We start from the raw sequence: 25,044 nt of genomic DNA on the forward strand, positions 1-25,044 counted from the left end.
TACACTCAAAGCTTGTTGTAACGCCAACTTCAGGACCTGAGAAAATATGGCACGGTACAATAATGAATTTATTACGAGGTATGGGTCCAACAAATAATGCCCTGGTGTTAGGCCTATAACAAGCTTTGTGTATGTGTCTTTGAGGTTTGATTCTCTAATTCATTTACCAGTATATTCGTATCTGTATTTGTGAAAGTCATCATAGTTTTTAGTGATTCTGTATAATCCTAAACCAGCAAAGACAAAACCTGAAATCAGAAAAATATTCAATTTAAGACTCAACAAATGGCATCAGTTGAAAAATATATTAGAACCTACCATTACCTACCTACACCACAATAGATCAGCGATCCCATCACTTCAGGGATTTGATGCCATCCTTGTTTGAAAATCGAAATACCTGTAAGTAGAATTCAGAATACAAGTCATCTTGAGAAGTGCTTATACTCAACACCGTTTTCGAGTCGACTCTGGAAAGTGAGGTATTGGTCTAGAAACTGCATTCGAACTCAGATTTCGAGGCATATCACAAAACTAAAATGTTTCATTAAAGTTCTATTTGAATGCTCTCATCGTGATTAACATTATGATTTGTTAAATCGGTAAATTCATATAAAAATAAATGAACAGTGTGAATAATAAACGAAAATTTCATCTGAAAGTTACCTTTAGACGCCATTTTGACTTTACTAATTACCGAAATGTTAAAGCAATTTTATTTGCTTTTTTATTGTGAAATGCAAAGATTCCGAGGGTTTATTACCACTGAATTGAATTTATGCTCATTTAATATTTTTTTGATTAATTATTGTATTTTGCGATAGATCATTCGAAAATGCGTGTATCATGTCGGGCTAGACTGGTTGCCTGTCCAATTCTGAGTTGGACTGGTTCAGTTGGCGCAGAATTGGACAGGCGACCAGTCTAACTCTGAGTCAGAGACCGATTACCAGTCTAAATAAGTATTTCGTATCTGTTTTGTTTGGCAGCTAGTACGTCCAACCGGAACGCTTCGGAGAATAAGAACCAGGAAGTGAACAACTATTTTACTAATTTTATCCCGTTTTGAACCACTATGACGACTCGTTTTATCAATAATTAATAGATTAAATAGTCGGTTAATTAAAGAATCAAAATGGAAGCAAATTTCAATATGTCTGGTAAGTGTTTTAGATTGTCATTTTTTCAACTTTCAGTTCAACTTCACCCACCAGTGACTCAGTGCCTAGCAGCACTTGCTTATAGTAGGCAGTGGCAGTGGCAGTGTATGGTGTCCTAGCGTTCACAGATACACCACCAACCAACATTAGGCCTACAATTCCACTGCCTAAAATCCTTAACCTGATTTATAAATAATACACAGCTGGTAATAGAAAACAACTATATTGATACACAATATTTTACTTGTTCAGATATGTCTCGCCTAAAGCTGTAGGGTTTAAATCGAGCATCCGATTCTAGGATTTGTGTGGGGGAGACCAGTGTTACCATTACCATCTATAATCAATGTATAATCATGTCTAACTATGCAGGGCTGTCTGTTTTAAATGTTGAAGGCTTCAGATTTTCTAAAACAGATTTAAGAGTTGTTAGTGTAAGCTGCACACGTTGGATATACCTTATTTTACTAAAAACAAACAGTTTGTTAATGTAAAAAAGTAATCATTTAGAGGAGGCCTGAATTGTGATAATAATGTCGCAATCTTTTGCTGAATACAAACTGTGATTGCGATATTTTCAGATCTAACGTTGGAGGAGCAGGAGCTACTGTTGGGTATCAGGAAACGTAAGGAGCAACTCCTCCTCGAGATTCAGGTGAATATTTCTTCATTCTTTCATAGTTGTATCCGATGAACTTTACTGATCTATGAAATATTCTTATCACTTTATCATTTGTAGCAATTGAAAGATGAAATTGCAGAAGTTACGAGTGAAATGGAAATGATTGATGTTAACGATGATAGGTAAGAAAGTTTACATTTCCACTTGAAACAAGCTCTAGTCAGCAGCTGCTTGGCTGGCAAGTCATTTATTTGAAGATTGTGATATTGCTTGTTCGTGAATTTGATTATGGGACAGCCCCTCCTAATCTCCCTCTCGAGTGTTAACACTTGTGATGATAGACTGCTTGAAGAATGGTCTGAGCGAGGACTGTATGAAAAAATTTGTCGAAATTAAGTCATGAAATTTTACTAAAAAAGTCGTGGAGAGTCACGTACGTAATATGAGATCGGTCATGGAGGCTATGAACCTTGAAATGATAATGATGATGATGATAGTTACCATTTGTCAATTAGGGCTGATGGGTTCAGAGTATTTCACAATTTACTTCTTCCTCAATTTGAACGTTTAAGTTCAGGCGAAATACATTTAGCCAGTTTCGGAAAATATATAGTTAAGAAGAATTTCTAGTGTCAGTCAGTCAGGAATAAACTAAAAAGCTAAAAATCATTTCAGCCTTATACTACTACCAAGTGGTCGAGTGTCGGATTAGGAATTCATGAATTGCCTATTAATTTGTTTCATGTTGAGTTTCTATTGACTGATTATGGATTTACAGTTAATAAGAGTATAGACCTATGTAGAGTTTATTATGAGACGTGTATGTCACAGTGTAGTGAATATAAACCCGCGTTAGAACAATCAATGTTTATTTGTCCTAGTTATAGTGAATATACGGGGCCGGATATTGTTTATCTGTGTAAGTATGCGATGTAGGAGGATTGAATCATAATATATCCTGACTCCATAACAAACTTCGTACTTTAGTTCAAGCATCTATCAGACTTTGTGATAGATATGTTTTGAAACACAGAGTCCCATGATGTATATTATTGCCTCGTTTCACATATGGAACAAAGTATTTTTGATGGTGTCTCAAAAATAAACTCGTTCAGTTGCTGGTTAGAAATAGATTCATATTTTTGGCACCAATTCATTGATAGATCTCTTCGTAAATAGAATTCATGAAATGAACACCAGTTTCAACTTGTCTGTGGTTGGTCAGGTTGAAGAGTTGGTCACCTGGTGCAAACTGTTAGGGGTCAGTCTGTTATTCAGCCAGTACAGTTACCTGATTAACCCTAGGGTTGATCAAAATCTAGGGGTATGGCTATTAGTGAAGAGGTGGCGTGGCCTAGAAGTGACTACATCATTAGGGGTCAGTCTGTACAGCTAGGTTTACATTTACCTTATCAACCCTAGGGTTACACGGTAATGGACCTCCACTCTCATAAGAGTTTTTTAGCCCTAGGGTTGTTGTAATTGGTTCCACCCTTGGTAGACAATTTAACAACCGAACCCTCACAAGGGACAGTTTCACCTCACAGGAGACAGTTTAACCTCACGGGAGGCAGTTTCACCTCACGGGAGGCAGTTTTACCTCACGGGAGGCAGTTTCACCTCACGGGAAGCAGTTTCACCTCGCGGGAGGCAGTTTCACCTCACGGGAGGCAGTTTCACCTCACGGGAGGCAGTTTCACCTCACGGGAGACAGTTTCCCATGTGAGGCAGGCTGTGTGATCTCAGCACAGCTTGTTGTGTTTTACAATGAACAGCTACGTGCTCAGTGTACAGTGTCTGTTCCGTTCTCTCTCCTCACTTTGTTAATAATGATGCTAGTGGTAACACACAATAATGAGTTGAGTCTAAAACTGTCTCTACTCCTCACATAATCAACGATTCATGTGGATTGAAATGTTTATCGGATTTACACCTGGATTTTTATTTTATGTTCGGACGGATGATAATTATTAGTTACTCATGATGCCGTATTATAGGTGAGCTATAGTAATAACCACTCGGGAGCTGAGTCTCGCGGAGCTGAGTCTCACGGAGCCGAGTCTCGCAGGTCATTCAAATTGTGTATCGATTAAACTCTGCGAATGTTTATGAAAAATTATGAAAAAAAGATGGATTGATATAAGTTTTGAGTTTGAACGCGAATATAACCGTTCCTGGTTAAAACCATTGTTACGAGTGGAACTAAAACCAACAACAAGCGCAATCACAAACTTTCATCATTAATGTTTCATTTGATAAGCGTTAGATTTTCTGCTTCCTAAAAAAAGAATGGAGCCGTTATTTTATATAATGCCATGAGTTAGAAGAGTATGTATACTACATGTATTATAGTAGGTTAATGGTTAATGGTTTTCCATTTCGATTAATGTTTCGTCCCAGATATCGAAATCACAATAGAACTAAACGTTGATAATGAAGAGTGATTATTATCGGATATTTTGAGTGGTTTGATAATTAATGTGATTAGTTCTGGAGGCCTCGTATGTGATTGAACCAACGGATACTGAGTAATAGTTAATAACAAAACACAAAGTCGTGATGATTGTTTATTTCCTGACCGTTTTTTAACTAAATCTTTAATCAGTTTTTTGGTTTCTCTGATGATGAGGTTTAGTCAAGACTTCAAAACTGTCAGAATAATTGTTAAATCATCAACAGTGGTTTTGCAGTTTTTTTGGAAAATAAATAGTTAAATCATCATCAGCTGTGGGTTGCTTTTATTAACATTGAATAATGAGATTAGTATCAGTGCTACCAGTCATAACTAGTTCGTGTATTACTCAATGAAACCATGGACGTATAAACTATAGTTTATACGTCCATGATGAAACCTGGTTGAACCCTGTGTAGAACCCGATAATACACGGCGACCGTTCTCATCACTTTGTCACCTTTTTCTGTTATTTTATTCATGTTTTGTACGCGATAATGGTTGCACTTTGAAAATGATGTCAAAAGCTTCTCGAACATAAGAACTTCCTTTTTATCGTCGGTCGGTGGATGTACGCGTAGATCTGGTGGCTTTCTATCGACTCCGAGCTTTACACGAGATGCTCTTGATATATTTTTGAAAATGTCTCTTAGTCGTGTCAGGAATACCGGTGCGACGACGATGCACCGGTTTCAACCGGTTTCAGCAACGACTGGCGGCTTTTTCGACGTAAAAATCTCTTTGTTTCGTGCAGTAACGTGTTCAGTAACAACACGTGTCTTTACTCGGTGTTTCCCCCCGTCGAGAATAATTGAAACACGAAGAGAAACAATAGAACAAAAGGTTTTAAGAGATGTCGTTTCATCGCTGGAAATATCGACATCGCTTGTGACTTTCTGTTTGAATTCTGTTCCCAGAGAGTTGAATCATGGACTCTAAATCGAAACCAGGTCTTTACAGGCCGAGCCTGTCTCATCTCATCTCAAATTCGAACAGTTTTTCAGTTGGATCCTGTCTCCTATTGTCTCAAATTTCAAAAGTTTACCATACCTAGCCTGTCAACATGCTTCAAATCAGCTTCTCAGCATCTGTTATGTAACCGGACCTAGATTACAACTACTGTTTTTGAGAGTAGTTTCTTTTTCTGAGACCCGAAGAGATCAACTATTTCTGAGGACTCTGATAATCAGAACAATTAATGTCTTCAATTGAACGATTATTTTCAATATCGAACTACTCTCATGTATATATCAGGTAGTCTGGTATTTGTAGCAGGGTCGAGATATAGTCAGTCTCTGTTGTATGGGATTGTGTGTAAAATATCCATGAATGAAAATCGATCAGTTTGTTTCACGAGACGAGCAGGCTGTGGCATGTGTGTGTGTACGTATAATGTGACATCTGTACTAGAAATGAAATGAGACGATATTTGTTTTTTCATTCATTCACGATGAATCATACATTTTCATGTATGAACATTGATTATTCTCTCTCAACTCTCTCCTCTTCTATACAGCTCTAGTATTATAAAGCCCGCATGTAATCACTCATTTTTAAGTGTAATTATCAACATCGACAAAAATCTCAATACACACAACTAGAGATGAATCATTGAAACCCTGTTTAAATACAGATACACGATGATGCAGTTCCTCCGATACTGGACCCGTAGCACGCTGAATATGTGACTGGGTTTGTATTTAATTTGGTTGGAACCGAACGTGGGTCTGATGTACACGACCACTCCCCCCCCCCCAATCTTTAGGCGATCAAGTCATAGAAAAAACGCGATACAGACCCTGTGTCTGTATCGCGCCCTGTCAGACTCTGTGTCTGTATCACGCCCTGTCAGACCCTGTGTCTGTATCACGCCCTGTCAGACCCTGTGTCTGTATCACGCCCTGTCAGACCCTGTCTCTGTATCGCGCCCTGTCAGACCCTGTGTCTGTATCCGGTGTCATTTAAATGGTTACAAATGAATCATTCAGACTCATCAAACTGAAATGTTAGTATTTCAGCTCGCGCCGCCGCGGTGCAGCGCTGGGTAGTCATTTCTCTCCTCATGTTAAAGCCATTAATCCTGTCGAGAAGTGATTGTGAATTATTTTGATGTTAATGTCGGCTCCTCATTGTCGCTGGGTTCTCTGTCGCCAGCCCCTTTAGTCTGCGCCCGCCCGCCTGCCCGCAGATCCGCGTGGTTCCGTTGTTTTTATAAATGAGTCTCATTAGTGTATGTGTTGAATGTCTGACTGTGTCGTCTGCTGATTAATGTATTCTCTCTCGACTGACTCTGCATACAGCTTACCATTCCAGCTTGACCATTAAATCATCGATTCATCCGGTTTCAAATACATCGAAAACTCATTCAGATATCATCGATGGTATATTTGGCAGTAGTTTTTACTCTCTTTTAGAGTTTAGCTACTTCCAAAAATATCAAAATACCTTCGAAATCAGAATAGTGATTCTAGTTCATTTCGAATTAAACTCTACTTTTTTATGTCAACTTTCTCTTTGATGAAAACTTCTATAAATGATTAGAGATGTCTAGTTGGTGCTAGACTCTGGTGCAACTAGTGTCTGGAAGGTCTCTCCTCGTTCCTGGCTGCAGTAATCACTTGAAAATAATGAAATTGAATAAGTACAAGTTGCAGGTGCAACTGAAGCGTCAGTCTTAGAATAGAAGAAAATTGTTTTCTTCGAATGACCTTGTCTTGTTCAGTTAGGTTTCTCTGTAGGTTGTATTACAAGTTAGAACTGACAGCTATCTCTTTCTCCTCTTTCCTACAGTTAGTTACCTCGGTTTAGTTCTCAGCCCCTGTTGTTGAATTTGTACGTTTTTTCACTAAAATACTCGAGGTATTTCGGAACAGCCATTAACCAGCTCGACATAAACAACTGTTTCTCTACGATATCTGTCGGAAAAAAATGTTGATTGGAAAAAAAACTTTTCTCATCATTTTTATTTCATTGATAATTACGACCGACCATAGGATGTTTGCGTTATAATAATAACGTTGCAGGGAAACAGGGAAACATGTGCGTCTGGTTACGATGTATGTAAATGACACTCGAGGGACTCAGTTATACATGGAATACGTCATGTCTGCGTTCGTTACGTGGATCATTCGCTCGCTAGCTCCTCGCGTCAATGTTCTACGAAACAATTCTCAAATCACTCGTAAATATCGATTTATATATTACATAATTCTCCAGTCAGATCCCTGGGACGACGCACTGCAACTCAAACAATCACATCCTGCTTCATGAATCCTGCAACGTGGCAGTAACAGACAGTTGAATCCTTGCTGAACTCGCTGCCTGGTTTGGAGAATATAGTTGATTTTTGTATTACAGAGAGTAGGAATGTATGTTTTTCAAAATCAGTTAAAAAGTGACTCATCAAACAGTGATGCTCCTCACAGCTCGCCACTACGTATCTATAACAACATTCCTTAGAGAAGTAATTTCAAAACTTAGCGTTCTCTGTCGCTCTCTCTCAATCAATATCATCGTCAAGAGTTTGATCAAATATTGACCAAATTCAACGTATTTTCAAACCGAGCCTCGTCAACCTATCTCCATAGATATCGGTAAATAGGTTAAGTCTATATATCTTTGTATATCTAAAGATGATTATGCAATAGATTCTATAGACTCAACATGGTTTACACATTAATCGATCATTCACCTCATATTTGCTCTTTTCTGTTTAAACATGGAATTGTCATTAGTTTCATACGGTCTAATTATCAGGTTTCAGATAATTCGTGATATTCTGCTCACAGTCGATAATTAATGGAATGATACAAATTTACGAGTTGCTACGACACCCTGATTTAATGATAATAAATCCCACAATTAAAGTGAAATTAAAATGTTTGTGGAAACGGTCATGTTTCGGCTAAGCAATCCAAGGTTCATATACCAGTCTTGAAAATCCTGGGAATGTTATGGAAATTATTTTTCAAAGCGTGGAGAAATAATGATATTTTAAGTTTTGTGTCTGAAGCAAACCTATGGAATTTTAGATGATGAACTATTTTTCCTTGCGGTTTTAATACTGTAGCCCTTGTAGTATTTTCATTAACTTTCAATTCTGCCTCATTTAAAAGTTTTGGAATTTAGGATATAAGATCCTGGACAAGGTATGGAAATCAAAGACTGTAAATGGTATGAACCCTGAAAGAGAGAGAGAGCCATCATCAGGTGCAACCCCACGTCTTGAAGCCTGAAGATTATTGTTCAGCGTTTGTCACGATGGGGCAAACAGTGCACTTTTGTTTTGTCTGTTATAAGATGATTTTACCTTGAACCGGTTTGAGCTAGTCATCGAAGACACAGCGCTAACGATGTACTTTTTACTGCACAAATGTCCTTTTAACCTCTGTGAACGTGAGTAAGAGTCAGAGGAGGCAAATTGACTGTCACTAAACCGCGTACGCTGTAGTTCCCTAAGTGGAAAACATCGCTGCAGATTCCTTATTTCATTATCACTCATACATTTATCAACTCGATCAATCTATTATTTGTTTATCGAGTATTCAGGCATCTGAATCAATCAAACAAAACCTCAATATCACCCCTCCTCTATATCCCCCCCTCCTCTATATCCCTCTCACGCATTGATGGTAAATTCTTGTTTGAAACGAGCTTATAGAACAGAGACTGAAGTCCATCATTCAGTGATGCTCATAGACTGTGAATTCCATCCTAATTGAGAAGGAAATTGTAAAATAGTTTTAATAGTTTTCAGATAGGCCTATATCTGTTTGATATTTTTCATTTCTCACATCTGGTCAGTGTTTGTGGTAAGTTTTAATGATCAGCTATTTGTTGGTCAGTATCGATGGTCAGTATCGATTGTCAGTTTCTAATGGTCAGTGTTGGTATCAGTTTCGTTGGTCAGTTTTTAGGGTCAGTAGTGATGGTCACTTTTATAATGGTCAGTGTTGGTTGACAGTGTTATGATGGTCAGTGTTGTTGATCAGACAGAGTAAGGATAACTCTTCGCTCTCATCTCATTTGTATTCATCATCCATGATTCAGGTTAATAAATCACTAGTATTTCACGGTATCTGACTGGACGACGCGTAGCTGCGTTTACCCTCTCTCCCAGTTACCCGCAGTTACCCTTACCGATCCATCGCGATAAAACTGAACTATTTGTTAAAGCGATAGCATCGGTGTGGGAGTGAGTGTCATGTGACTATATCGCGTTCGGGAGTGTCGTGTCACTATATATCGCACGTTCCCTATTGACTGAGTTTCATGTGTGAATTGTCGCTGTTTTTTTTTTCGTTTATATTTGCGAGCACATCGTTTATCGGTTGACATTGAGTGTAGAGAGAACTGTACAGGAGTTGACACACACACAGTCTCTCTCTCGCGCGGTGCTGCGCTCAGTATCACTACTGTCAGCACTCTCGGCTCATATTCCTGTTTAAAGTTGTACAACTTTGAGTCAATTAATCTTATCTGTGGATTTATACTTACACTAAACAGGATTAACTCAGCGGATTAACCGCAGCACTATCGGGAGTATATAGAACAGTGTATACTGATCGGTGTTCGGTCAATAGTTCTCATAGATTAGATGCTTGTTGGGTTCGTTAGCTCACTTAAGATTGTTATGTGATGTAATCAAGAGTATCGATATGCCAGTGGCCAGTTATACAGTGGTCATTTAGGTGGTCAGTGATACAGTGGTCATTTAGTTGGTCAGTTCAGTGGTCAGCAATATAGCAGTCAGTTAGTTGGTCAGTGATACAGTGGTCAGTTAGTTGGTCAGTGATACAGTGGTCAGTTAGTTGGTCAGTTTGATGAGATTCTGGTGTTCTGTAGTTGACCACTTGAATATCTACGAAAGAAGTGGAAATAAGTAGAAAGCAGGTTTTTTGTTCAAGCGGTCATTTAACAAGCGTTAGGTCCAATGTCAGTAAGGATTTATTGAATGATTTATACCATTGTTGTTGTTGTCGTTGGTGAGATGAGCGAATGTTATAGTCATTGACACGAAGGTCATCGAAGCTGAGGAGAGCGCGAGCGATCGTCCTGTTGTTACCATTAAATTAACACCATCGCTGATGAAGAACTGATGAAGAACAGGGCTGAAAGGTTACGGGAATTAAGTGACAGGAAATGCTGATATCCGTAGACGGACGGTGACCGGTTAAGACTTAGTCCGCGCCGTCGCAGCCGTTCTATAGTGGGCTGACCGAGGACGAGAACGAATCAATTCACAGCCTGGGAATTAATTGGTACATAAGCACACGATGTGATGTAGTTCGTACCTGCGGTTCTGATTTATAAATCATGTGCTGCTACTAGAGCACCGTCGGAAGCAGATAATTGTGATAACTCGTCAAACAGGTCAGATATACCGGTTACGTGATTGCACCTGACTGCTGTGTGCTGAAACGTTCCTAGTTAATTCCGATACAAATTTGTCGCTAATTACAGTTTTATGGAGAGGAGTCCACTGTATAATGATGATAATGACGACCTTCTAATTTCGGTTTTATAATATAGTACACTGGAAGTAATCTCTCCATACAACCAGTGCTTGTGTTACTCTACGAGCAATTACCGCCGATCTACAGAGAACCACTGTGCGTTTAAAAAAGATTATTTTCATCATTCTTAACACCGTATATTCCTATTTGGTGACTGCTGATCTATAGAGCAACGCTGCATTGTTCGGATTATTTCTATCACTTCAAACTGCGATGATACGTTGACTGGAATAAGAATCTGGCCATAAATTCAGCGACTCTCTCTCTCTCTTAGATGAGGTGTGTTATTCGTACTTGAATAACGATGGTTGATGTAATTCGTTGAATTGTGGACTAATCTAGTTTCGATGTTATGCAATTTTGTCCGAGCGTTGCAGGTCGCGAGGATCCATGCGGCGGGCGGTTTACCTCGCGAGTATCTCGACGAGGAACCGTACAGTATCGACGATGATGATGATAATGATAATACTGACGATGATGATGGTCATCGATTAGTAAAACATAGGTGAGGAGGAAGTCGGTATCTTACGATTTCGGTACGTGATTAGTCGTACATGTTCTACACAGCCACCATTTACAATGTTCTAAATTCAGATCGGACCAAACATTAACGAAAATTGGTCTGTTCAATTTCACTATGGACTATTTCAACAGTTTTTCACTTGTTGTAAATATTCTCAACATTTGCTGCAAGAAGTGGCATTCATTTTTGTTGTGAGTTCGGGGGATTGGGGCGCTAAAAATCTTAGAACGGACCATTTCGCTGTGTGTGGATAGAAACTTATCTTGAATTGCCTGTCTATGACCATACAGCTCTCGTTTTGGCTGTTCCAGGTCGGGTCAGATTAGAACAGACTAACTAGCGAAAGTTTAAGTGTGAACGCGGGTAATATGATTAACGAGGTCAGAAGGTGATTGAAACTACCAGATCCTTCCTTCCTCTGGATATAAACCCCAACCTTAAACCCTAGACTCAGTCCACGCTTAAACTTATTATCAGCTCTATACATCATGTCAACGGAAGCTGCTATCAGTAATTCACTTGAATTCCGAGCATTCATCAGTCAGTCAGTCTGTCTGTTCCATAATGAATTCTTCTGCTGTAGATTCTGTAATAACTACTATATTGACTTCACTTTCTACTATTGTCTAAAAATCAGCTACTTTGCGCGGTTCTTTACAACCTGACTTTTGGGCCAGATCTAATACAACCTGAGAGAGTTATGCTCAAGTATATCTATTTATATTTCTAAGTTTTAGCGGGTTTCTGTTGGTTCCTACGCCGGGCATAGAAACTAAAGTATAGTTTACATCTGTGGTTCTACTGGAGAATTGACATAGGACACATTGAATGAACAGGTTTCAGTTACCACCTAGTTCAGCTCTCTTATTTCACTGTCACCGGTCACCGACGACATTATTATTGTTCTTACACATAACATGATCTTAGTGTAGAAGTAATCATGAATTCGGACCAAAGTTACTGCCGGTTACCCATTTCATACCGGCAGATTACATTTTTGATTTTCGGAAATGGACTGTTTAGTTTCTTCGTGGAAATATAAGAACTTTATCCGATGGTTTTCTTTGTTCCAATATCGGGCCTCGGGTTAAAAATCGTTCTCTTAAAAACCGTATCAACTTACCAGTAATTGAAGTCTTTGAAGACGTTAATAATAGACGCGCGTGTTCCTCGCGACGTTCCTCGCGACGTTCCGCGCCGAGATCAGAACTTGTTCTTTGATTTAGATTTTAATCGAAGTATGAATTGGATATGAATTAAGGATTTTCACTTGTGTTGCAAAATGTTTGAATCATATACTAGGGTATCTCGGTACTAGGTGAGGGCTAAGCTATAATGCGTTATCAAATCAGTTTGATTGAGATGGATTTTTTTCTGATTTCAGCAAAGGGAATCCGAAGACGAAATTGATGTCAATCGGTCGAAAGAAATTCAACATGGATCCGAAGAAGGTGAGCAGAATAGCGATCATGAGTGTTCTTAAAGATCACGGTCCAGTTTATATAACTCTCAAATCAATTTAATTTCTTCATGTATTTCATTAATCATAAATAGAGTTAAATCTGAAACTGGCCCCAGGAAAATTAGGGAAGACCAGGTTTATTTTGCATATCAGGGAATTCTGACTTCTTTCTCGACAATCAGGGAAAATCTTGGAGTCTTGTTGTTCTTGCTGATGATTTATGGTACAAGGAACCTCTTTGAACAGATTGAAAAGAAACAGACCTGACTAAGGACATCTTATGATTATAATGAGGGAATTTATTGTCGATGGTCAGGGAAATATCGGGGAATTTCGGATTCCCTGATCTGTAACAAACCAGTGTGTTGAAGACCACTCCATAAAACCCCAGTGGGCCTGCACATCTGTTTTCTAATTCAAGCTAGTAAATGTATTAACTCCCCTGTGGGGGAGGGAAGGGAAAAGTGTTTGATAAATACAATTGTTTTTCTCTATATCAGTGATAAAACACAGGTTTCTTTACATGCAAATATTTATACAGTGTGTTTGTAAGCAGTGGGTATTTATTTGTACCTCACTCGCGTTCACTTACTGATGAAACAACGATTTTCTATCGGTAACTTCGATATATTATAACTGCTCGTTTTCTGAGAAGTTTCGACCACGCGTGTTAAGTCAGTCGTGGTATAATCTTCTGGCAGCCGTCTCTCCGCTGAAGAGATTTAAAATACCGCAGAAATCTAAAAATATAATCACATATCGAACAAAAAGCTTTTAACCCAGAAACGAAGATTTGAATAGCTTCGAGAACTGAAGTGGTTCGGCTTTCGGAAATCTTAAATCCTAGCATCGGATGAAAAATTTACTTTGTTGGAATTTAAGATTTTATTCTAAACGTTAGGATTTAACCTGCACCCCTTTAGAAATGTGGTACTTAAACATAGGCGTCCCCAAGGGGGGTGCGGGGGTAGCGGACGCACCCACTTTTCGAGATAGCTAACTTCTCAAGTTACTATCTAATCGATATTCAAGATTTTTCTTGCCATTTTGACTAGTATTTTACCTCTAAATGGTTCATTTAGAGTCTGGAAAACGTCTCTAAAGCCTCCAATTTTCAAAATTTTTTGGGGGAGGCCAACCAAACACTAGACATTGTGCTTGGATGTTGGATTGATGCTAATTGGAACCCCCCATGAAAATTCCTGGGGACGCCTATGTTAAACAGCATTCTTCTGATTTGTTGGTAGTCACACTTAACATGTATTCAGGACTGCAATTGAGATTTGAATATTAGCCTATGTGTACTTCCATTGAAAAAAAATATGTTAATTATTAATTGATTAATATATGCCGAATGTTAGTTCATTATGTTATGGTATGTATATTTTCAGGGTTTAGAATATCTGATTGAACACGGACTATTGCACAATACTCCTGAAGAGGTGGCTCAGTTTCTATTCAAGGGTGAAGGTTTGAATAAAACCGCTATTGGAAACTATCTCGGAGAGAGGTACTCTATCTATTCACTATTCTAATTCCACGAAATCATATTCAAATTACGAGTATCGAAATATTTATACTGTGATTTTTTTTTCAGGAATGACTTTAACATCGACGTTCTGAAGACATTTGTCAATCTACATGAATTCACTGATATGATATTAGTGCAAGCATTGAGGTAAACCCACAGTCAGAATCTATAGCTGCAATCGCACGACCAAAACCTTGGACCAGTCCCGAGTCTATAGCCGCAATCATGCAACCAAAAACCTTGGACCAGTCCCGAATCTATAGCCGCAATCATGCAACCAAAAACCTTTGGACCAGGCCCGAGTCTATAGCCGCAATCCAAGACCAAAAACGTCGGACCAGGCCCAAGTCTATAGCCGCGATCACGCGACCAAAAACCTTCGGACAAGTCCCGAGTCCATAGCTGCGATCACGCAACCAAAAACCTTCGGACCAGTCCCGAGTCCATAGCTGCGATCACACAACCAAAAACCTTCGGACCAGGCCCGAGTCTATAGCCACAATCACATGACCAAAAACTGATGTCTCGTTATTGATAGCACTTTTCAGAAGTTGGCAGCTCTGTAATAGTATTGAGAGAGTGGTTTATGTATGAACACACTCTCTAATTATGCACGGGCCGAATTAAACTCGCCGCCTGATCCGTATGATTGCAGCTTATATCAATTCTCATGTAAAGCTGATTGCACTAGTTGGCCCTGTTTATCCGTCCGTCAGTGATTCTGATACTTTGATGTTGTGAACCCCTAATTGACTATAATCCTGTTATATCTGATTCCTGCATTAACGTCATGTATGATACACATGCAGCTAATGCTTTCACGCTGTATGAAATATTAACTTTTTAACGATAATCAATACAGTGAGATCGGTGACTTCGAACGTGTCTATTTTCAGCCATCGTCGCTGTTTCAGCTCAATGACATCACATGTGATTTATGTTATTAAGTAGTTTGTTTTTTCGGTCCGGTTTTTGCAGGCAGTTTTTATGGAGTTTTCGTTTGCCCGGTGAAGCTCAGAAGATCGATCGAATGATGGAGTGTTTCGCTCAGCGTTATTGTGAACTGAATCCGGGAATGTTCTCCAGCACAGGTATGAATAATCAGCTTCAACGTTCACTATTCATCTACAGTCACTGTGTTTGTGAGGTGCATCTACATACATGTACATGTTTGTTATCTTAGATACATGTACATATTTGTCATCTTAGATACATTTACATGTTTGTCATCTTAGATACATGTACATGTTTGTCATCTTAGATACATTTACATGTTTGTCATCTTAGATACATTTACATGTTTGTCATCTTAGATACATTTACATGTTTGTCATCTTAGATACATTTACAAGTTTGTCATCTCAGATATATGTACCGTACATGTGACTTAATGTGTACATGTTTGTCATTTAAGATACATGTACATATTTGTCATCTGAGATGCATGTCTCGGACACGTTTGTACATGTTTGTTATTTGAGATACATATTTATCATTTCAGATACATGCTATGTTTTGTCGTTTGCTATAATCATGTTGAATACAAGTTTGCACAATCCGAGCGTCAGAGATAAACCAAACGTTGATCAGTTTATATCAATGAATCGTGGCATCAATGATGGCGGAGATCTTCCTCCAGATCTATTAACGGTAATTACTTCTCTTTATCTTACACAACTCTCGATCTACAGTCCGGAGCCTCATCTTCAGTCATTCTCTATCTCTGATGAATTCCTGAACAAGTGAAGTATGGACGATCAAAAAGTGGACAGACAGCGGATTGTCTGAGGGGGTGTAGGATACAGACAGCGGATTGTCTGAGGGGGTGTAGGATACAGGCAGCAGATTGTCTGAAGGGTACAGGGCCTAGACTGCAGATTGTCTGAAGGGTACAGGGCCTAGACTACAGATTGAAAGACACTGGGCCAAAGCTGTAGATAACTACATGCAACACTACCTATCTCATCAGCTGGATTAACAGTGTAATATAGTAGTCAGTCTGTAAATAGACTGATACATGTGCGTTGTACAACTGTGTTTTTGTAGAGTTTATTCGAGAGTATTAAGAAGGAACCGTTCAAGATTCCCGAAGATGACGGCAATGACTTGATGCACACGTTCTTCAATCCGGATAAAGAAGGCTGGTTATGGAAACAAGGTACGTGTCACTCCCTCTCTCTCGATATTCACTTGTTTTTTGATAATCATTCCTTCGATCAGATTAGGTCCTTTGTTGAATTTACATGTATCTAGACGCGATTCCTCCATAGATAATTAAAGCCTTAGTTTTAAACGCTGTATTCGTAGAGCCATCTTACTGGATTAGAATCTTAATCGGCTTTAATTAACGAATACTACGCCTTAACATAATTAATACACATCGCCGGATAGACTACATGTAAATTAGAATTTCAGTTTCAATTCTTAAGATATTTATCATTTTTGAAGCATCATTCCTGCCAGACCAGAATGACTGAACGAATTTGTTGATTATGAGTTTGAAGAAATTTTCCAGTTGTTGATTGAATCATGCTGCAGTCCTAACGATTGCTTGTAAGCGATTATCTCTTTGCGTGACGTACAGCAGTTCATACTGAACTTTCAGTTGTTTCGCTTTATCCAATATTTAATGCATATATAGTGATTTAGTTGCAGCAACCAGAGTGAACCCAGGCTCAGTTTCATAGACACTATAATTCAATATTTTACCATAAATTAACCCTTAACCGGCTTGCAGTTGCAACTTGACATTCCGATTTGGTTAGATGTCACAATTTTGCATTCTTTTAGGGGCAGATCCAGGATTTAGAAAGGGGGCATGCTCGGTGAAAATTTTGAAAAATTACATGTACTCTCATTTTCATGCGTTCCGACTGTTTTAAGGTACTGCTTTTGACCATACTAAATAGAAATTAAAATTGTACCCCTACTGTCCACCACTACTTTGTTATTAGATAAAGTAGATTAAATACTTCCTAGTTCATCCAGAAAAGCAGTTCAGGTCAAACCGGGTTGAAACACAGAAAATATTGTCGAGTCTTTAGCATGAACTGTGAATGCAAAAGTAAAAATGGGTCGATGAAACTGATCCCGGAAGAACTTTGTCGTGGTTTTTGTTGGACACAATATTTGGTTAGTTGATGAAATTAATTCAAACTGCGCAACAGGAAAAAATATCTGACTTCGTTTTGAGCTGATTTTGTCTCAAAAGATGCCTGCATAAGATCATTACGAAATGCTCGATGAAATTCATATTTTCCATCTTTTCCCAGACAATTACAGCAATGAACTTCTCGATATTCTGAAATATGAACAAGTTTTGTCATGATTTTCACACATATAAAACTGGCTTGTTTCTTTATTATTTTTTTCAATGGCAGGCGCGAATAAGCTGAGTAAGTTGACTTCACAATCATTTACATTATTTCCGATCAGTGACATCATCACCTGCGTGTCACTGGTTACCGGGATTTAGTGTAAACCCATTCTGCACTGTGTGATCCGAGGCTTCTGTCTATTTTTTCTGTATTTTTTCATTTTTCATTATTTTTAGGTCTTTTCCTTTTTTACATAAATAACATGCTTTTGTACTGAGAAATTCTTAAACTGTCAACATCGCCCCTGAATTAAAGAATACTCTTAGACACATTTTTGTTGTTGCGTTGAATTGTTAAAAACGTTGATTTTTCGCTCCAATTTTCGACACTAAAAATGCGTCAAAGATAATTTCCAAATTGAAAAATAAATTAGTTTCGAAAAATATTCATTTGTGAATTTTTTAGTTGTAGTTTTTTGCTGTTGTGTTGTCTGATGTTTTGACCAAAATTTACATCCGTCTAAATTGTTTTCCTTAAGATCATTGAATTTAATTGATTTAATCAAATATTTTTTTCAAACTTGTTGGTTAATTTGTTAACACTTGCATGCTTGATTTATTACGTATTTCCTTCATCTATGAAATGATTATCGGTCCGATCGACGTTATTCTACATCTAACAACGTTTAATAACAACACACTGACCTTGACCTTCCGTTTCAAACCAATCAAATCAATCAAATTTTATTCACGAATCGCATATATAAAAAATGGCTTTATTTTGCATGTAGAGCGAGTGGTTCCGTTTCCGTAGCGACCAAATTTACCTTTCACTTATCAATTACGTTATAGTCGAGGATATTAAATTAAAAGCGTTGGCATGGCGATTTATTATAGATAATTACTAACGCTTATTCTAATCGTGAGCAGCTGTTGTTTAATCGGAGTAAAAACTGGGAAATTCTGCCCTTAGAACGCGAGAGCCTGCTTCCAAATAGATCCCAGTTATTTCTATACTCCGGATGTTGTTTATATGATATATGATATGATATATAGTTCAGTTTGATATGAAGCGAGGTTTGTTTTCAGAGTAGAATTTCTTAGTACAGACACATGTTATAATTATTCAAACCGCTGGCTCCGTCGCGGCCCCCGGCTGACGGCCCCGGCTCCGTCGCGGCCCCCGGCTGACGGCGGACATGTTATTTTATTATCGGTGTTTTTAGTTTCAGGTGTATGCTGTATTCTGCGCTCACTTGCCAGAGGCGGAATTCGGGATCCCGTTCCACCGTTCTAAAAATTCAGCTATTGATTAAATCATTGGAAATGAACTTTTTTGACTCATAAATTTGAAATGAAATGAGGACGGTAGAACTGAATCCTGAATAGGAAGGAAATTCATTAACAAACCCACAAACGGCCATTCATAGAGTACACAGACAAAATTGTGCTATTTTTTAATCTTCCCTCTACTTGGAATTATATATACAATTTAGACATAAATCTGGCAAGTGAGTTGTGTATATGTTGCATGATTGTAGGGCATATAGATTTGTAGTAGATGGTGTAAATTGATTTCTACGGGCTTTTTATTTTAATATTATACCGCGAGATAGTTCATGTCATAAGTGTTATCGTTTCGCTAGTATTTGAACACCGTCATTTGATTGTTGGCTTCATGAATTATTTCCATGTTTTGGCTTCATAGTTCCGTAATGGAAGCTTAGCTGTTTGTATTATTTATGAGGGTCTGATGGGGGTTTTACTGGTGATAATTTACTATAAGGTTATGATGATGATGATGATGTGTTTGTGTTTATAGGTGGACGATACAGAAGTTGGAGGCGTAGATGGTTTATATTAAATGATAATTGTCTCTACTATTTCGAATATACTACGGTAAGTTGAAGTTATATTTACATGGTTATTTACCCGAGGCTGACTAACCTTAGGACTGGGTTAAGAAACGGGGCTAGCGGAGCCGGGGTGGGCGGGGCGGCATTGACCGGGCCAATAACTTGGACAATGATATTGGTTCGCAAAATGGGCCAGTCCCTGTTTGGTCTGATCAGGCCCGATCACGGTTAAAATCATAATAAAATTATCTTTATTTTATTAATATTATTCTCATATTATGAAATTAAAAAGGATACTTCAATGGCAATGCTAAATACAGCTTAGATCGAGCCCTGATTGATGTAATTCTTGTATTTCTAGGATAAAGAACCGAAGGGAATTATTCCGTTAGAGAACGTACAAATTAGAGACGTGCATGATCGTAACAAACCGCATTGTTTCGAGATTTATTCAGCCAGTAATGATATCATTAAAGCTTGTAAAACTGATAAAGAAGGAAAAGTAGTTGAAGGTGAGCACGATATTTCAAACAAATTCCCTAATTCACTATGATAAATTTGGCTGAAGTCGCATATTTTGGACAAGACAAAATCAGTCCGACTTAAAATTGATATCTGAACTAGATTGTCCAGTAGACTCCGCTCAAGTTGGATCTTTTGACTTGACTGTGATGTCTGAGTTGGATGGTACAGTAGACTCCGCTCAAGTCAGATCTATTGACTTGAGAATGATATCTGAGTTGGATGATACAGTAGACTCCGCTCAAGTCAGATCATTTGACTTGAGAATGATATCTGAGTTGGATGGTGCAGTAGACCCGACTCAACAATAACTAGAAATTTGTTTGGGACTTGAAATTGATATCCCAGTTGGATGGTATATAATTCATATATAGGGTCTTAAAAATATTTCAATCAACATCTGAGTCAAATGATTATCTCTGCGTTAAACGGTCTCAGATTTTAATGGTTATTTCTGAGTTGATCGGAGTCTACCGCTTTTTCATCAGGTAGTTAGTTATACCTCTATTTGTCGGAAAGCATGTATAAATAAACATGTACACTGAGAATGTATTGAGTTGTTTCATCTCGTCGTATTTTCCAGGTAAACATAACGTGTATAGAATGTCAGCAGCAACGTTAGAGGAGAAACAAGAATGGACGAAATGTATCAAGTAAGTCACTCGATCAGAAACCATCCTTTTATTGCCGTTCTTGCATATATAGTGATAATTATATATTAATATTAATTAAATATTAATCGTGATTATTTTTCAGAGCGAGTATCAGTGAACATCCCGTGTATGATATGCTAGCGCAAAGACGTAAAAAAGTGACTCATCAGAAGTAGATGAATGAGTTTGATTGATGGGGCTGGTTCCCATGGATGGATATTATAACACACAGACTAATATAATCTATTATCTATATAAGTAAACGTTCTACACCGAAATAACATGAGACCAGTGCTAGAAAGAGAGAGGTAGAATCGGACCAGAGAGGTTTACGGTGAGACCAGTGAGAGAGAGAGGTAGAATCAGACCAGAGAGTTGTACGGTGAGACCAGTGAGAGAGAGAGGTAGAATCAGACCAGAGAGGTTTACGGTGAGACCAGTGAGAGAGAGAGGTAGAATCAGACCAGAGAGGTTTACGGCGAGACCAGTGAGAGAGAGAGGTAGAATCAGACCAGAAAGGTTTACGGTGAGACCAGTGAGAGAGAGAGGTAGAATCAGACCAGAGAGTTGTACGGTGAGACCAGTGAGAGAGAGAGGTAGAATAAGACAAGAGAGGTTTACGGTGAGACCAGTGAGAGAGAGAGGTAGAATCAGACCAGAGAGGTTTACGGTGAGACCAGTGAGAGAGAGAGGTAGAATCAGACCAGAAAGGTTTACGGTGAGACCAGTGAGAGAGAGAGGTAGAATCAGACCAGAGAGTTGTACGGTGAGACCAGTGAGAGAGAGAGGTAGAATAAGACAAGAGAGGTTTACGGTGAGACCAGTGAGAGAGAGAGGTAGAATCAGACCAGAAAGGTTTACGGTGAGACCAGTGGGAGAGAGAGGTAGAATCAGACCAGAGAGGTTTACGGCGAGACCAGTGAGAGAGAGAGGTAGAATCAGACCAGAAAGGTGTTCGATATTCCCTGGTGAGACCAGTGAGAGAGAGAGGTAGAATCGGACCAGAAAGGTGTTCGATATTCCCTGGTGAGACCAGTGAGAGAGAGGTAGAATCAGACCAGAGAGGTTTACGGCGAGACCAGTGAGAGAGAGAGAGGTAGAATCAGACCAGAGAGGTTTACGGTGAGACCAGTGAGAGAGGTGAAACCCTCTGAAGAGACTAGAGGTTGGTTACCTCCCTGTAGAGACAGATTGACTGACAGGTAGATCTGGGTATACTGTTAGTTACTACCTGTATATTATATTAAAGGTTCCATTGTAAAGTGTTGTTTAAAGTCTTGATATGAAATCCAAAATCAGGGTAGAGAAATATTCAACTGGACCCTTTTCTGCAGTTCTCAAGTTTCGAAATTTTATCCGATTATAATTTGAGAACTGGAGAGTAACTGCAGAACTGGGTCCAGATTGACTATAGATTTTGATTATAGAATTTCAACGTTGTCCCAGTTGTGGATAATATACGCTATAGCAATCCGAGGTTTCTATAAAACTGAGGTTTGATTTTCTGGAAAAATAGAGACATTCATTTATATACGATTTGCATTTGTATCTCGGTGTGATTTGATATTCTGTATATTTTAACTGAAATGCTGTAAATATTTTTGAATTGTAACGATGATGGTCTGCGCGCGTTGTATGATATTTTTGAGATGAGGGATGCGTCATTTATGAAAGAATGTGTGTTATTTTGTATAATGATCGTGAAGTGATGGGACGATATTATAAACTAGTCTCGATTCGTAACAAAAAACAGTTCATTGTCCATTGATGACTCTCTTCAACTAAAACTCAGTTGAAAAAGACCGAATAGTCACAAGCAGCAATAGGAACTTTTCTTTTCACTGTTTGTCTTGACAGATCACAGTTGTTGGTTATAATTTGACTCTATAGTTAAACCAGTTCATTTATAACCTCTTATGACCCTAGTCTCATTTTAAACTGACAAAACTGTCGATCGAGTCCCGTGAATTATTTGTTTTTTTAAGCTTGTAAATTTTAACTTTAGAATTGGGTTTAAACCCATTTCTGATTGGCCCATAAAGTATTTTAGTGATCTGACCTATCAGGGCTGTTCATAGCGGGGGCAGGGGGAAGTTATCCCCCTCAGAAATTTGGGTGCCTATTTTCCAAATATTGTTATATCCAATATAACTGCCCTTTTTCGGGTTTCTCTGCCCCCCTCCCAAAAATGCAATTGCTAGGTACAAATTGAAATTGACTGGTTATTTTTTGCTTCCATCCAATTTTTCTGATGTCGTGGTCTTGAGTTCAATAGGATTCACAATTCTTCCGTTCGTTTGTTAGATTTTTACTGAACGATCTTTTAGATTCTTGAATGAAGAATGAATGCTTTTTTTCTACGGTCCAACTAGATGTTGTATTCAAGCCTTTCTATATCCATTTTATTTTACACATTAATAACAGATATTTCTTAAAAGAAAATATTCATTAATATCCATATAAATGCAAATATTATTAATAAAGAAATGAATTATTGTGCTTTTTTCAGGGATCGCTGTATAAAAAAAACTTGATGACTTTTTTGTTGATTAGCGTATTGTATGTGTTTGAATGTTGTGAAATAGAATATTTGAAAGATTTATGAGCGAAAATAATATTTGTTTTTCTTACATTTTATTTCGCTATTTCTGCTATAGAGGGTTCAATCCCCTGTCAGTCGAAGGAATACAATGGATTGGCATATTACCTCCTTGGTAAGTAAAGCACAGGACATTTTCACTTGAAAATTTTCAAAACAACTTTAGAGTATACCGCCGGTTGAGCATGATGATATAGTTGCGATCCTCGAGTAATGACCTTATAGTAATGACCTTGTCGCAGTTAAAGCAATTAGACTAATTAGTTTTATCAGTGGTATAAGTTTGATAAGCGGTATTGCAACGCAATGTAAATCAAGCCAAAAGGAAACGTGTTTCGTCTCAAGTACAGTGCGGATACTTGGTTATCCTATGGGTGAAATTTCAAAATTGGTAGGGTCGGGCTATTGGGTGATTTACTGGCAGGGTCGGGCTATTGGGTGATTTACTGGCAGGGTCGGGCTATGGGGTGGTTTACTGGCAGGGTCGGGCTATGGGGTGGTTTACTGGCAGGGTCGGGCTATGGCGTGATTTACTGGCAGGGTCTGGCTATGGGGTGATTTACTGGTAGGGTTGGGCTATGGGGTGATTTACTGGCAGGTCGGGCTATGGGCGGTTGGTTTACGCCAGAAACCGGAAAACCAAAGCGACCAATGGCCAGAACTAGAGTTAACTAGTTGCCGGAACACAACTACAGTCCTACCGGAAGGGTGACCAGTATCATACCACTCTTTTACCCCTAGCAGTCCGATAGATCCGACAGTCATTGACGTCACTCAGTACACCCTGTAGGCAGATAATGATGCGAGGCATTGTCGTCCTGGTTTGCATTCCCTGTGTGAGGGCACATAGGGACATCATTTCCTGGCAGACTCTTTCCTGACGTTCTTGACAAGTGACCGGCGAAGAAGAGCTGACGCTTTCGGACATTAGTTTTGTACCAGCAAACGTTGAAATTCGACAGAGAAATCGGCCCTGAAAAATATAACGGGTTAGAGCTGAAAAATAGAACGGATTAATAAACACGGAACAGTACAGGACAGTACGGAGACGAACAGTAACACATAAAACATAAAGACGTCGTTCCTCAGGAAGCAGGAACAGGAGCGGGAGCGCAGCGAAAATCGCCAGGAGGAGAATCCACGGTAGCATGTTCACAGTGTGAGTTAGCTGAGGTGAATGACCGGCCTAGCGATTCTACTTACTGTCGACCGGTGGTGTATTTCAATATTGACCAATAGGCAGCCGCGCTGTTTGTCTCTTATCGTGAATGGGGGGTTTACTGAAGTTTGTGGAACGTTACGCCGAATACACACGCGACGTCACCTCTGTATACATCCAGCATATAAACCAGACACGGGTCCCATTCAGATATTGATCTATAGAAATATCTCTGAATTGTCGAAATTACCGCATGATAAAACACTGGACGCGACGTCACATCTTATACACCCGGCATAGGCCTATACTATAGTATATGGCATAACTTTATTAGGCCACGCAAAGAATACCCGTGTTTCTCATCAGCTTTTTTGGAAAAGTGACGAGGTTTGGCAGGTTTTTATTTTGGCCCTTCTTTAAAAAAAAGTAAATAAAAATTCTCATTCAAAATTCCAAAAGTGACGAGGGAGACTATTTTTTTTATATTTTTTTTTCTTATCTGAGGAAATCCGGAAATTTAGGCGTTGACGACCTTAGGATGGAAAGACCTTCGTTATCGAAATACTCACCTGCCACAGTAACTGACCATGAAATTTAACCAAAAAAGTGTGATTAGGTTGTTATCAGCATGCATGCGAGAATGTTTTACTTTAAAAAAAGATAAACTTAAACAC

The 25,044-nt window shown here is 38.7% G+C and overlaps 1 protein-coding gene across 9 annotated transcripts; it reads left to right on the top strand.

Moving 5' to 3' along the window:
• The first annotated feature begins 1,001 nt into the window (after window positions 1–1,001).
• On the top strand, window positions 1,002–23,201 carry LOC141904799 (cytohesin-1-like). 9 transcript variants are annotated; one of them, XR_012619208.1, is made up of 15 exons: window positions 1,002–1,160; window positions 1,742–1,815; window positions 1,900–1,964; window positions 12,657–12,723; window positions 14,126–14,244; window positions 14,332–14,412; window positions 15,244–15,356; window positions 15,767–15,915; window positions 16,312–16,423; window positions 17,646–17,660; window positions 19,404–19,480; window positions 19,799–19,949; window positions 20,543–20,612; window positions 20,716–21,448; window positions 21,709–23,201. XR_012619208.1 is itself a non-coding variant. In XM_074793477.1 (14 exons), exons 1-14 carry the CDS (start codon window positions 1,136–1,138, stop codon window positions 20,786–20,788), a joined length of 1,191 nt encoding a protein of 396 aa, XP_074649578.1. In that variant the 5' UTR covers window positions 1,002–1,135; the 3' UTR covers window positions 20,789–23,200. The 9 variants fall into 9 exon arrangements, 4 of the variants coding, with proteins under 4 accessions (XP_074649578.1, XP_074649580.1, XP_074649581.1 ...); XR_012619210.1 differs by having other exon boundaries at window positions 20,716–21,419; window positions 21,728–23,201; XR_012619207.1 differs by having other exon boundaries at window positions 20,716–21,304; window positions 21,545–23,201.
• The last annotated feature ends 1,843 nt before the right edge of the window (window positions 23,202–25,044 follow it).

This window comes from Tubulanus polymorphus, chromosome 4 (genome assembly GCF_964204645.1).
Source record: "Tubulanus polymorphus chromosome 4, tnTubPoly1.2, whole genome shotgun sequence".
NCBI classification, from domain to species: Eukaryota; Metazoa; Nemertea; class Palaeonemertea; order Tubulaniformes; family Tubulanidae; genus Tubulanus; species Tubulanus polymorphus.

Bases quoted from the DNA above. Each gene is read 5' to 3' on its own strand.
- LOC141904799 (XM_074793477.1), top strand. From the start codon at position 1,136: ATGGAAGCAAATTTCAATATGTCTG. The intron at 1,965-12,656 runs GTAAGAAAGTTT...TTCTGATTTCAG, and splicing joins ATTGATGTTAACGATGATAG to CAAAGGGAATCCGAAGACGA. The intron at 14,245-14,331 runs GTACTCTATCTA...TTTTTTTTTCAG, and splicing joins GGAAACTATCTCGGAGAGAG to GAATGACTTTAACATCGACG.